Genomic DNA, 14744 nt, shown 5'->3' with positions numbered 1-14744 from the left:
AATTATATTGTATACGTACTGCAGAGGTTACGACCGAAAGTACATAAAGATATAAATAAATTCAGGTTACAACAACAGAGAGAGCATTTGCCAAATAAATAAACATAGAGAGATATGCTGGTATTTGGTCCATGGACGAAATGCGTGAGAAGCTTCCATTCATTAATCAATTCCATTTCGAGCTGTTGATTGCACCACTTCATCTCTATTTTTTTTTACTAAAAAAAGAATAAGATCTAGTAGTACTTCATCTAGATGGGTAGATCCCAGCATGCGCAGGCAGAGTTCGTTAGTTATCGTGAACTAGGGAAGGAAGGTGCGTGGTGGCCACATGCAGGCCGCACGTACGTAACGTAAGTGCAGCATCGAAAGGGTCAAATACATACAGCTCTGTTCATGTTTTGGAACTTTGGAAGTGCATGACTTCCCGATTGGAAATGCATGCCTGAAAGATCACACCTCGAATTGTCGGACCAGTATAATTTTGCACTCAGTTGATCACATGTGTGTGTAGAACTTACGTATGGACAGAGAGGCATACATAGCAGTAGCAGGCTGTTGGCAAGTTGGCTGCACTGCCGTGGCAACAAGAGGAAAAAAAAAAGGAGAAGAAGCTGCAAAAAACTGATCGGGAGATCAATCTCTCTGTTGGAACTAACTCAAGCAGGGCAGAGCAGAGCAGCTGCCAAATGAGACTAGCACTGAGGGAACAAGATTGGGCCGGCGTTGGCGATAATCGACTGTAGGTCATACTCATAACCAACCATCGTCGACGCCGTCGGCTCGTCGGAGGAGACCCGGAGCAGCTCGTCCAGGTAATCGGCGCCCAGGTCCTCGAGCTCCACCACTCCGGCATGCGCCGTCGTCTGTTGATGCGCGGGCGCCTCCTCCCTCGTCATCTTGGTGGCGGCGGCGGGCGCCATGGCCGTCTTCTTGGCCTTGTTAGGCGAGCGCTTCCTGATGGAGTGGCGGCTCTTGAGGGCCAGCACGGGCGAGCCGGCGGTGGCGCCGAGCGCGAGCGTGCGGAGCGACTCCTGCACGCGGTCGACGGGGTAGTTGAGGACCGCGGCGGCGCCGCGAACGGAGAAGGCGGCCTGGTCATAGGCCATGGCGGCCGCCTCCGGGGTGTTGAAGGTGCCGAGCCACACCCTCGCGCCCTTGCGCGTGGAGTCGCGTATCTCGGCGGCGAACTTGCCCCACGGACGCTTCCGCACGCCGATGAGACCCTTGGGGATTGAAGCTGCAGCTTGGGCACGACGCTTGCTCGGTGCAGCGGCGGCCATGCCCTGCTGGTCGGAGGAGGAGTAGGAGCAGCTGGAAGAGGTGGTGGAGGTGGAGGAGGAGGGCTGCTCCGTGGTGTCCTCCATGTCGAAACCCAGGTAATGGGACATGTCGCCGCCCATCTCCAGCAGGGTGTTGAGCAGGTGCATGTCGTCGCTGTCGCCCATGTCGAACGCCGACGATGAGAACAGGGACGAAGCTGCCGGCGACGGGAAGCCACCGCTCAGATGATGTAGTTCCATGAAAGTTGATCGGCTACCGGCCGGAGTAATACCTGCTTCGGCCGTTGGCACTTTGTTGCTGGCAGAGGAGACGAGAGGAGAGGAAGGCTAAGTGTTTTCGAGTAGGGCATCTGGCTCAGCTTTTATAAGCAACCACCAGGAATGGACTTGACTAGTCCGGTTCCGCATCCATCCGAGGACCCAAATTTTGGATGGGAGGCTGGCTAGGGACAGCCTCCACGCTTATGTAGGGCGGCGGCGTACGACAAGCGACCGTGACATCACCCTCCCCTCATGCATCCCCTGCTCACTGGCGCTGGCGCACGTACAAGACCCTGTCGATCGACCTGGGTTCTTTTCTTAATGCAATCCGTTTGCTGCTAATTTGTGTATGCAGTGACGACGATATATACCTACATTAATTACTTGCTCTACTAATTAGTGTATGCAGTGACGACGATATATACCTTTTGATCGCTTGCTCTACTAATTTGTGTATGCAGTGACGATATATACCTTGATCGCTTACTCTACTAATTAGTGTATGCAGTGACGATGCACCTTAATCATTGACTAATTAGTGTATGCAGTGACGATATAGCCCACACGCGTCCGATCCATCGCGGAAGCAGCACGCATGCGGTCACCACAACCTCCTACTGATCTAGCGCCATAAACAAAACTATGGGCCTCTCTTTGGTTGGTCGGATGAGCGTTTTAGGCGTTTCTCGCTTCCACTCGGCCAAAAATTGCTCGTTTGGTTAGCCATGTCGTATGGAAAAACTACATCACATGTTCTTTAAAGCGATCTAAAAGTTAGCAAGTAGGAAATGCTCGATTCATCCCTTTTTTTAGGACAGACGCAAAATCGGCCAGAGTCGTGCGCGTGGGAAACGCGGTGGAATAGGCCGGAGCTCCCCTTTTAGGCGCGCAAAGTAGCCTCAACTCCCGCCATAGTCGGTCACTGGTCCCCTAGCAAAAACGATATTTCCCTTAGCGAAGAAGGCAACGACGGTGATCTAGATCTGCTACGACTATGGCGAGCTAGATCTGCGCACTACTAGAAAATGGTTCTTTCGTTCGGAGTTGCAAGTAGCATTAGTCTCGGTTACAACGGCTAGAACGCACGGCAAGCTTTAGTCCCAGTTGGTGATACCAACCGGGACTAAAGGAGATGCGGCGGGTGCGATCACCTTTAGGCCCGATTGGTATGACCAATTGGGACTACAGGTCCATCTCTATGTATACCGCAGCTCCGTCCAAGATTGTGAGTCACACTTAGTTTTTTCCCTTCCAAGGACAAGAGGTGTATGTTGGTTGGCTTTCTCTTCTTATGCATAAGAGGTGTTTGATGAAATGGCTCAAAGCATGTTTCACTTGAGTTCACATAATACAAATATGATGTGAAGTGCTCGAGCCGCACTTAAGCTTTCTTCTCCTTTTTCCCTCTCGATCGAGGTTAATAACTTTATCCTTTTATCCGCCATTGATAAAATATGTGTCGATATACATCGCTTCACTATTTATGATATTCTATAATGGTTTTTGATGTACTTAATTGTATAATGCAGATGAGCCGACAATGGATGTACGTTGACAGACACAGTGACGAGTACGCTGATGGCCTGAAAAGTTTTCTCCAAGTCACCGTGGAAAACAAACAAGAAGGTTTTATGTGTTTTCCATGTGTTGTAAGAAGGATTACTCTTCCACGGACACCCTTCGTGTCCACCTCACTACTAGGAAACTGCATATATGTGGCGCATGTTTTTAGAAAGCCACGCTACTAAATTTTATTTCTATGGCGCATATCTATATGCGCCACAGAATTCTCACATGCATATCCACAAGATGCTCCGCAGAATTCTCGAAAAAAATCATTTAAAAAAAAACTGGTCATGTATCTGCTCATGTTCTACAAAGGATCATCAATGAAATACAAAAGGGCATGCCTTGGTAAACATTAACGCAGGATAACAGGGCAATACAAAGGTTCATCAACGAAATATAAAAGGGCATGCCATGGTAAACATCTGTAGCATGTAATCATGTATGTACTGGTTAGCAAGCATGATCCGTAGCAGGTATTCATATATGGACTGCAGCAAACGAGATCTACAATCTACAGAGCCTAAGCCAAGCAAAATCTGCAGCAATCATGGACTGGTTGTAGCAAGACCTATACCAAGCAAGATCCACAGTGATGTCTACGCACGCTTCTATTCCTGTAGACAGTGTTGGGCCTCCAAGAGCATAGGTTTGTAGAACAGCAGCAAGTTTCCCTTAAGTGAATCACCCAAGGTTTATCGAACTCAGGGAGGTAAAGGTCAAAGATATTCCTCTCAAATAACCCTGCAATTAAGATACAAGAAGTCTCTTGTGTCCCCAACACACCTAATACACTTGTCAGATGTATAGGTGCACTAGTTCGGCGAAGAGATATTAAAACGCAGGTGGTATAAATGGTGGTAAATAGTAATTGAGATCTGAAATAAATATTGCAGGAAATAAAGATGCAGTTAAACAGTAAATAAGCGATGTTTGCAGTATTTGGAAACAAGGCCTAGGGATCATACTTTCACTAGTGGCCACTCTCAACATTACAATCATAACTGAATATAAATATAAGCACTTCATCATACTACTCTGAAAACACTCTCTTGTTGAATAAAGAACTCAAATTCATTGGGCAAGTGTGCAAAAGCACACCTCAAAGGCGTATTCCCAAGTACTAATAAACACCCCACACTGTCATCGTGAGCATTCATAGGAGGTACTAACACACAATAATTCATAAGGGAGTTACACACGACGCACACACTGTACCCTTACACCGAGGTCACAGTAACCCCGAAGTTAACATAATAAAACACTTGAGTAGCATATGACATTTAGATTGTAAAGCCTATGATCACATAAAGATCACATCATAAGAGAGAGAGAGATTGAACCGCATAGCTACGGTAGAGCCCTCAGCCTTGGGGGAGAACTACTCCCTCCTCATCATGGGAGACAACAACGGCGATGAAGATGGCGGTGGTGTCGATGGAGATGGATTCCGGGGGCAATTCCCTGTCCCGGCGACGTGCCGGAACAGAGACTTCTGTCCCCCAAACTTGGCTTCGCGATGGCGGCGGCTACGTAACTCTTCGTGGAATATGACTGATGCCCTTAGGGTTTTCGCGACTGGAAGAATATATAGGCGGAAGGGCGGCCTCGGAGGGGTCCCGAGGGGCCCACCCCATAGCTGGGCGTGCCCCCCTCTTGGCCGCGCCGCCAGGTGGGGTGGCCACCTCGTGGCCCCTCTCCATCTCTCCTTCGGTGTTCTGGAACACTCCGTGGAAAATAAGGCCTTGGGCTTTTGTTTCGTCCAATTCCGAAAATATTTCCTGTGTAGAATTTCTGAAACCAAAAACAGCAGAAAACAGGAACTGGCACTTCGGCATCTTGTTAATATGTTAGTTCCAGAAAATGCATAAAAATGATATAAAGTGTGAACAAAACATGTAGGTATTGTCATAAAACTAGCATGGAACATCAGAAATTATATATACGTTGGAGACGTATCACACAACAATCATGGACTGGTTGCCGCAAGAACCATGCCAGGTGATACGTCTCAAACGTATCTATAATTTCTTATGTTCGATGCTACTTTTATGACAATACTTGCATGTTTTATACATACTTTACAGCATTATTATACATTTTCCGGCACTAACCTATTAACAAGATGCCGAAGTGCCAGTTGATGTTTTCTGCTGTTTTTGGTTTTAGAAATCCTACAAAAGAAATATTCTCGGAATTGGACGAAATCAACGCCCAGGGTCCTATTTTTCCACGAAGCTTCCAGAAGACCGACGAGGAAACGAAGTGGGTCCACGAGGCGCCGACACAGTAGGGCGGCGCGGCCCAGGCCCTGGCAGCGCGGCCCTAGCGTGTGGGGCCCCCGTGACCCCTCCGACTCCGCCCTTCCGCCTACTTAAAGCCTTCGTCGCGAAACCCTCTGTACCGAGAGCCACGATACGGAAAACCTTCCAGAGACGCCGCCGCCGCGAATCCCATCTCGGGGGATTCAGGAGATCGCCTCCGGCACCCTGCCGGAGAGGGGAATCATCACCGGAGGGGCTCTACATCATCATGCCCGCCTCCGGATTGATGCGTGAGTAGTTCATCCTTGGACTATGGGTCCATAGCAATAGCTAGATGGTTGTCTTCTCCGCTTGTGCTATCATTGTTTAGATCGTGTGAGCTGCCTAACATGATCAAGATCATCTATTTGTAATGCTACATGTTGTGTTTGGTGGGATCCGATGAATCTAGAATATTATGTCAAGTTGATTATCAATCTATCATATATGTGTTGTTTATGTTCTTGCATGCTCTCCGTTGCTAGTAGAGGCTTTGGCCAAGTTGATACTTGTAACTCCAAGAGGGAGTATTTATGCTCGATAGTGGGTTCATGCCTCCATTTAATCTGGGACAGTGATAGAAAGTTCTAAGGTTGTGGATGTGTTGTTGCTACTAGGGATAAAACATCAATGCTTTGTCTAAGGATATTTGTGTTGATTACATTACGCACCATACTTAATGCAATTATCTGTTGTTTACAACTTAATACTGGAGGGTGCGGATGCTAACCCGGAGGTGGATTATTTAGGCATAGATGCATGTCTGGATAGCGGTCTATGTACTTTGTCGTAATGCCCTGATTAAATCTCATAGTAATCATCATTGATATGTATTGAATCTTTATTTGTCAATTGCCCACCTGTAATTTGTTCACCCAGCATGTTAGTTATCTTATTGGAGAGACACCACTAGTGAATACATTCTTGGAAGCCATCTGAATACATTCTTGGAAGCCATCTGAATACATTCTTGGAAGCCATCTGAATATATGTATTGAATCTTATTTGTCAATTGTCCATTCTTTTACATCTGAATACATTCTACTGCAATTATTGTTCTTATTGTCCTTTGCAAACAAACACCATCTTCCACTAGATACGCTTAATCCTTTGTTTTCAGCAAGCCGGTGAGATTGGAAGCCTCACTGTTACGTTGGGGCAAAGTATCTTGATTGTGTTGTGCAGGTTCCACGTTGGCGCCGGTTTCACTGGTGTTGCGCCGCACTACACTCCTCCACCAACAACCTTCACGTGCTTCTTGGCTCCTACTGGTTCGATAACCTTGGTTTCTTTCTGAGGGAAAACTTGCTGCTGTGCGCATCACACCTTCCTCTTGTGGTTCCCAACGGACGTGTACATCACGCGCATCAAGGTCTTTTTCTGGCGCCGTTGCCGGGGAGATCAAGACACGCTGCAAGGGGAGTCTCCACATCCAATCTCTTTACTTTGTTTTTGTCTTGCTTTACTTTATTTTATTTACTATTTTGTTTGCTTTATATCCAAAAACACAAAAAAACTAGTTACTTTACTTTCTGTCTTGTTTTCTTGTTCTATATCAAAACACAAAAAAATTAGTTACTCGCATTTACTTTATTTACCTTTTGTTTATTTCATCATGCTTCATCCTAAGTTTACCGGTAGGTAGTGGGTCTATCATTGGAAAAGATAATATAGAAGAATTTTTCACTCATGTTAGTAAGACTAAAGATTTTGAAGATAGATCCTTGGTAGAACTTGCTCCTGATTATGAAATTGCTACTGCCTCTTTAGTGCACATGTTGGAAGCTAGATTTGTTAATCTTAATCCAATAATGCAACATATGTTTCTTACACTCGGTGATATGGAAGAAGGAGAAAAGAAAGATTTTATTCTAGAAACCCTTCTTAGAGAATTTGGTGATGTAGCTAGAGAAGCTAGGAATTTTGATTGGATTGTCCCTGAAAATTTATTTGAGGAGGATAGTAAGCCCAAGGGTATTGAAAAGGGAGTTCCATACATAAATAAGATACAATGCATAGTTGAGAAAACTCCCAACTCCCAGGGTAATAACGCTGATGCTTCTTCTCTAGACAATACTTGATTTGCACTTTCTGCGCCTAGCTGAAAGGCGTTAAAGAAAAGCACTTCTTGGAAGATAACCCAAGTTTCATTTTATTTACTGTATTGTTGAGTCTTGGAAGTTGTTTACTACTGTAGCAACCTCTCCTTATCATGTTTTTGTGCCAAGTAAAGCCTCTATGGTAAAGTTGATACTAGATTTGGATTGCTGCGCAGAAACAGAATTGCTGTCTGTCACGAATTCGCGCAGAACTCTCTGTAAAAAAATCAAAAAAATCTGCCAATTTACGTGCGTGATCCTCAGATATGTACGCAACTGTCATTAGTTTTGAGTTTTTCCGTTTGAGCAAGTTAAGAGCCCCTGCAAAATTCGTCTTTACAGACTGTTCTGTTTTGACAGATTCTGCATTTTATTTCGCATTGCCGCTTTTGCTATGTTGAATGAGTTTCTTTGTTCCATTAACTTTCAGAAGCTTTGTGCAATGTCCAGAAGTGTTAAGAATGATTATGTCACCTCTGAATATATGAATTTTTTATTATGCACTAACCCTCTAATGAGTTTGCTTGAAGTTTGGTGTGGAGGAAGTTTTCAAGGGTCAAGAGAAGAGGATGATACATTATGATCAAGAAGAGTGAAAGGTCTAAGCTTGGGGATGCCCCGGTGGTTCATCCCTGCATATTTTAAGAAGACTCAAGCATCTAAGCTTGGGGATGCCCAAGGCATCCCCTTCTTCATCGACAACTTATCGGGTCACTTCTAGTGAAACTATATTTTTATTCCATCACATCTTATGTTCTTTACTTGGAGCGTCTGTTTGCTTTTATTTTTGTTTTGGTTTGAATATAGTTGGATCCCACCATCCTCATATTGGAGATATTACGCTTCGCTTTTTCATATGGAACACTTGTGTTCTTAATTGTGCTTTAATGTTCATGGCGAAGGCTGAAAATTCCTTCGTTGATTGCTATTTGGTTGGAATCAGAAAATGCTTCATATGGTTTGGAATAACTTGGCAATTGTTTGAGCTCTCATAGATCATGTTTAAGCTCTTGCATCATGTAGTTTAATCTATTAATGGAGAACTACCGTAGAGCTTGTTAAAATTTGGTTTGCATGATTGGTCTCTCTAAGTCTAGATATTTTCCGGTAAAGTGTTTGAAAAACAAGGAAGACGAGTGTAGAGTCTTATAATGCTTGCAATATGTTCTTGTGTAAGTTTTGCTGTACCTGTTCATACTTGTGTTTGCTTCAAACAACCTTGCTAGCCCAAACCTTGTACTGAGAGGAAATGCTTCTCGTGCATCCAAACACCTTGAGCCAAAACCCATGCCATTTGTGTCCACCATATCAACCTACTATGTGGTTTTTTCTGCCATTCCAAAGTAAATTACTTGAGTGCTACCTTTAAAATTTCATTCCTTTATCTTTGCAATATATAGCTCATGGGACAAATAGCTTAAAAACTATTATGGTGATGAATATGTAGTTATGTGTCTTACTTCTTATAAGTTGCTTGTTGAGCGGTAACCATGTTTCTGGGGACGCCATCAACTTTTTACCTTTGTTGGATATCATGTGAGATGCTATACATGTTCGTCTTGTCTGAAGTAAGTGCGATTTCATGATCAAATGGTTTGAGTATGCATGTGTTAGAGAAGAACATTGGGCCGCTAACTAAAGCCATGTATCATGGTGGAAGTTTCAGTTTGGACATACAACCTCAATCTCTTATGAGAATATTATCTGTTGTTGAATGCTTAAGCATTAAAAGAGGAGCCCATTATCTGTTGTCTATGTTGTCCCGGTATGGATGTCTAAGTTGAGAATAATCAAAATCGAGAAATCCAATGCGTGCTTTCTCCTTAGACATTTGTACAGGCGGCATAGAGGTACCCCTTTGTGACACTCGGTTGAAACATATGTCATGCGATGATAATCCGTGTTATCCGAGCTGATTAGGACAAGGTGCGAGCACTATTAGTACTCTATGCATGAGACTTGCAACTTGTAGGAAGTATTATGCATAGCACATATGAATTATTACTACCGTTGACAAAATTGTTTCTATGTTTTCAAAATAAAAGCTCTAGCACAAAAATAGTAATCCATGCTTCCCTCTGCGAAGGGCCATTCTTTTACATTATGTTGAGTCAGTCTACCCACTTCTTTCTATCTTAGAAGCAAACACTTGTGTTAACTGTGTGCATTGATTCTTACATGTTTACCTATTGCACCTGTTGTATTACTCTATGTTGACAAATATCCATGAGATATACATGTTACAAGTTGAAAGCAATTGCTGGAACTTAATCATCCTTTGTGTTGCTTCAATGCATTCTACTTTGAATTTATTGCTTATGAGTTAGCTCTTATGCAAGTCTTATTGATGCTTGTCTTGAAAGTACTATTCATAAAAAGTTTTGCTATATGATTCATTTGTTTAGTCATTATCTTTGTTAGCAATCTTTTGCTTCAGATCACTCCATCCATCTCATATGCTTTACAATAATGTTGATCAAGGTTATGTTGGTAGCATGTCACTTCAAAAATTATTTGTGTTATCGTTTACCTACTCGAGGGCGAGTAGGAACTAAGCTTGGGGATGCTTGATACGTCTCAAACGTATCTATAATTTCTTATGTTCCATACTACTTTTATGACAATACTTGCATGTTTTATACATACTTTACAGCATTATTATACATTTTCCGGCACTAACCTATTAACAAGATGCCGAAGTGCCAGTTGCTGTTTTCTGCTGTTTTTGGTTTCAGAAATCCTACAAAGGAAATATTCTCGGAATTAGACGAAATCAACGCCCAGGGTCCTATTTTTCCACGAAGCTTCCAGAAGACCGAGGAGGAAACGAAGTGGGGCCACGAGGCGCCGACACAGTAGGGCGGCGCGGCCCTGGCCCTGGCCGCGCGGCCCTAGCGTGTGGGGCCCCCCGTGACCCCTCCGACTCCGCCCTTCCGCCTACTTAAAGCCTTCGTCGCGAAACCCTCTGTACCGAGAGCCACGATACGAAAAACCTTCCAGAGACGCCGCCGCCAATACCATCTCGGGGGATTCAGGAGATCACCTCCCGCACCCTGTCGGAGAAGGGAATCATCACCGGAGGGGCTCTACATCATCATGCCCGCCCCCGGATTGATGCGTGAGTAGTTCATCCTTGGACTATGGGTCCATAGCAGTAGCTAGATGGTTGTCTTCTCCGCTTGTGCTATCATTGTTTAGATCTTGTGAGCTGCCTAACATGATCAAGATCATCTATTTGTAATGCTACATGTTGTGTTTGGTGGGATCCGATGAATCTAGAATATTATGTCAAGTTGATTATCAATCTATCATATATGTGTTGTTTATGTTCTTGCATGCTCTTCGTTGCTAGTAGAGGCTCTGGCCAAGTTGATACTTGTAACTCCAAGAGGGAGTATTTATGCTCGATAGTGGGTTCATGCCTCCATTTAATCTGGGACAGTGACAGAAAATTCTAAGGTTGTGGATGTGCTGTTGCTACTAGAGATAAAACATCAATGCTTTGTCTAAGGATATTTGTGTTGATTACATTACGCACCATACTTAATGCAATTATCTGTTGTTTACAACTTAATACTGGAGGGGGTGCGGATGCTAACCCGAAGGTGGATTATTTAGGCATAGATCTATGCTGGATAGCGGTCTATGTACTTTGTCGTAATGCCCTGATTAAATCTCATAGTAATCATCATTGATATGTATTGAATCTTTATTTGTCAATTTCCCACCTGTAATTTGTTCACCCAGCATGTTAGTTATCTTATTGGAGAGACACCACTAGTGAACTGTGGACCCCGGTCCATTCTTTTACATCTGAATACATTCTACTGCAATTATTGTTGTTACTTGTTCTTTGCAAACAAACACCATCTTCCACTCGATACGCTTAATCCTTTGTTTTCAGCAAGCCGGTGAGATTGACAACCTCAATCGTTACGTTGGGGCAAAGTATCTTGATTGTGTTGTGCAGGTTCCACGTTGGCGCCGGTTTCACTGGTGTTGCGCCGCACTACACTCCTCCACCAACAACCTTCACGTGCTTCTTGGCTCCTACTGGTTCGATAACCTTGGTTTCTTTCTGAGGGAAAACTTGGTGCTTTGCGCATCACACCTTCCTCTTGGGGTTCCCAATGGACGTGTACATCACGCGCATCACCAGGCCGAGCAAACCCTAACCCTAGGCAGGCCGAGAAAACAAGCCATGCCACGAAATCCCTAACCCTAGCCATACCAAGCAAACCCTAAGCCTAGCCATGGACCCTAGCCAACCCGAGCAAACCCTAAGCAGGCCAAGAAAAAGCCATGGAAGAGGGAGCAGGGGTCGGGAGAAGGAGGGAACTGGGTTATAGATCTTGCGGCCGTCGTCGACGTGCGGTCGTTCTCTGCTCGTCCGCTCGTCGGAGCGCCGCTCGACGGTGGCCGTCGCCGGGTGGGGATGTGTGTGTGTGGGTGGGGAATTTGGGATTGGAATTTGTGTGTGGGTGGGGAATTTCGGTGGGTGGGTATATGTGTGTGTGTGGATAGAACGATGTCTGGGCGTGATTTGTCCAAAATGTCCCTACTTTCCAGCTTAGGTGGGGTGTTTCGGTCATTTGCATTTCCTCTTTACAGATTTTGTGAGTGGCGGGGGAATTCAAATGGAATTGGGTTTTGGGTTTGGTGAGTGGCGGGAGGGAGCTACAGGCGGGAAAGTTTTGGGGTTTTGGGGTTTCTTTGGAACGGTTTGGGGCCTATCATTTCATGTGCAAATAATGCATTGCGAGGGAAGTTTTGGGAAAAAACAAAATTTAAATGTGCAATAATGCATAGTGTATTCTTTAATTTCAACCTTGCAATAATGCATATATATATATATATTAACGTGTCATTAATTTGTTTGACATGTGAAACTATCAAATTCTTAATAAATTATATAAAAATATTTCGTATATCAACAATCAATGTGTGAATAACCTTGTTATTGGTGAACTTTGAGAGGGAAAATAATATGGATAAAGTGACGACAACCTTTCATATATATTAACTTTGAGGATTTTCCACAACCCTTGTTTCGGCACCTCCCAAAAACCATGGGTTCACCATGAAACAAACAAAACCAACTTGGAAAACCCTACCTAAAAAAGGGTGGGGCACCACCCCACCATGCACAAGTGTGCCAAAAATTGCCACCACATCCAAAGGTGGTTGTTTTAATTTATGGCAGGTTTGATCCCTTAGCTTTTGCCCCTAAACAAGGGTTTTAGGGTCAAAAGGGGTCTACATTGGCCTAAAACATAGAAACCCAAGCTTGAATGGTGCCAACATTTGGCACACTTGTGCATGGTGGCATGCCCCACCCTTGCTAACTTGGGTTTTCCAGGTTGGTTGTGTGTTTCATGGTGATCCCATGGTGGGGAGGTGCCGAAACAAGGGTTTTAGGGTCAAAAGGGGTCTAATTGGCCTAAAACATAGAAACCCCCCTTGGATGGTGCCAACATTTCTCACACTTGTGCATGGTGGCATACCCCACCCTTGCTAACTTGGGTTTTCTAGGTTGGTTGTGTGTTTCATGGTGATCCCATGGTGGGGAGGTGCTGAAACAAGGGTTTTAGGGTCAAAAGGGGTCTAATTGGCCTAAAACATAGAAACCCCCCTTGGATGGTGCCAAAATTTGGCACACTTGTGCATGGTGGCATGCCCCACCCTTGCTAACTTGGGTTTTCTAGGTTGGTTGTGTGTTTCGTGGAGATCCCACGGTGGGGAGGTGATGAAACAAGGGTTTTAGGGTCAAAAGGGGTCTACTTGGCCTAGAATATAACAAACCACCTTGGAAATGGTGCCTATATTGGGCAGACTTGTGCATGGTGGCATGCCCCACCCTTTGTACCTTGGGTTTTCTAGGTTTCTTGTGTTTTTCATGGTGATCCCATGGTTGGGAGGTGCCGAAACAAGGGGTTTTAATTAATGTTAGGGTCAAAAGGGGTCTACCTTGGCCTAAAATATAGCAAGCCACCTTGTATGGTGCCAATATTTGGCACACTTGTGCATGGTGGCATGCCCCACACTTTCTACCTTTAGTTTTCTAGGTTGGTTGTTTCATGGTGATCCCATGGTGGGGAGGTGCCGAAACAATGGTTTTAGGGTCAAAAGGGGTCTAATTGGCCTAAATCATAGAAACCCACCTTGGATGGTGCCAACATTTGGGACACTTGTGCATGGTAACATTCCACACCCTTGCTAACTTGGGTTTTCTAGGTTGGTTGCGTGTTTCATGGTGATCCAGTGGTGGGGAGGTGCTGAAACAAGGGGTTTTTAAAGGGTCAAAAGGGGTCTACTTGGCCTAAAATATACCAAACCACCTTGGATGGTGCCTATATTGGGTACACTTGTGCATGGTGGCATGCCCCACACTTGCTACCTTGGGTTTTCTAGGTTTTTTGTGTGTTTCATGGTGATCCCATGGTTGGGAGGTCCCGAAACAAGGGGTTTTAATCTATTTTAGGGTCAAAAGGGGTCTATACCTAGGCCTAAACTATAGAAATCCACCTTGGATGGTGCCGATATTGGGAAAACTTGTGAATGGTGGCATGAAACACACTTTCTATGTAGGTTTTTATAGGTTGGTTGTGTGTTTCATGGTGATCCCATGGTGAGGAGGTGCCGAAACAGGGGTTTTAGTGTCAAAAAGGGGTCAAATTAGCCTAAAACATAGAAATCCACCTTGGATGGTGCCAACATTTGGCACACTTGTGCATGGTGGAATGTACCACCCTTTCTAACTTTGGTTTTCTAGGTTGGTTGTGTGTTTCATGGTGATCCCATGGTGTGAGGTGCTGAAACAAGGGGTTTTAGGGTCAAAAGGGGTCTACTTGGCCTAAAATATACCAAACCACCTTGGATGGTGCCTATATTGGGCACACTTGTTCATAGTGGCATGACCCTGCTTGTTGCGCGTAGATGTACACGTCCGTTGGGAACCCCAAGAGGAAGGTATGATGCGCACAGCAGCAAGTTTTCCCTCAGAAAGAAACCAAGGTTATCGAACCAGTAGGAGCCAAGAAGCACGTGAAGGTTGTTGGTGGAGGAATGTAGTGTGGCGCAACACCAGTGAAACCGGCGCCAACGTGGAACCTGCACAACACAATCAAAGTACTTTGCCCCAACGTAACGAGTGAGGTTGTCAATCTCACCGGCTTGCTGCAAACAAAGGATTAAGCGTATCGAGTGGAAGATGGTGTTTGTTTGCAAAGAAC

General features: G+C 44.6%; 1 protein-coding gene across 1 annotated transcript; it reads right to left on the bottom strand.

Moving 5' to 3' along the window:
- Window positions 1-511: 511 nt before the first annotated feature.
- LOC124658868 (ethylene-response factor C3-like) lies at window positions 512-1547 on the bottom strand. Its single transcript, XM_047196864.1, has one exon. The coding sequence runs from the start codon at window positions 1521-1523 to the stop codon at window positions 696-698; it is 828 nt and encodes a 275-aa protein (XP_047052820.1). The 5' UTR covers window positions 1524-1547; the 3' UTR covers window positions 512-695.
- Between the last annotated feature and the right edge of the window lie 13197 nt (window positions 1548-14744).

Source organism: Lolium rigidum, chromosome 6 (assembly GCF_022539505.1).
Source record: "Lolium rigidum isolate FL_2022 chromosome 6, APGP_CSIRO_Lrig_0.1, whole genome shotgun sequence".
NCBI classification, from domain to species: domain Eukaryota; kingdom Viridiplantae; phylum Streptophyta; class Magnoliopsida; order Poales; family Poaceae; genus Lolium; species Lolium rigidum.
Note: the sequence above shows the minus strand (reverse complement) of the source record. Positions and strands in the feature narration are given on the sequence as shown.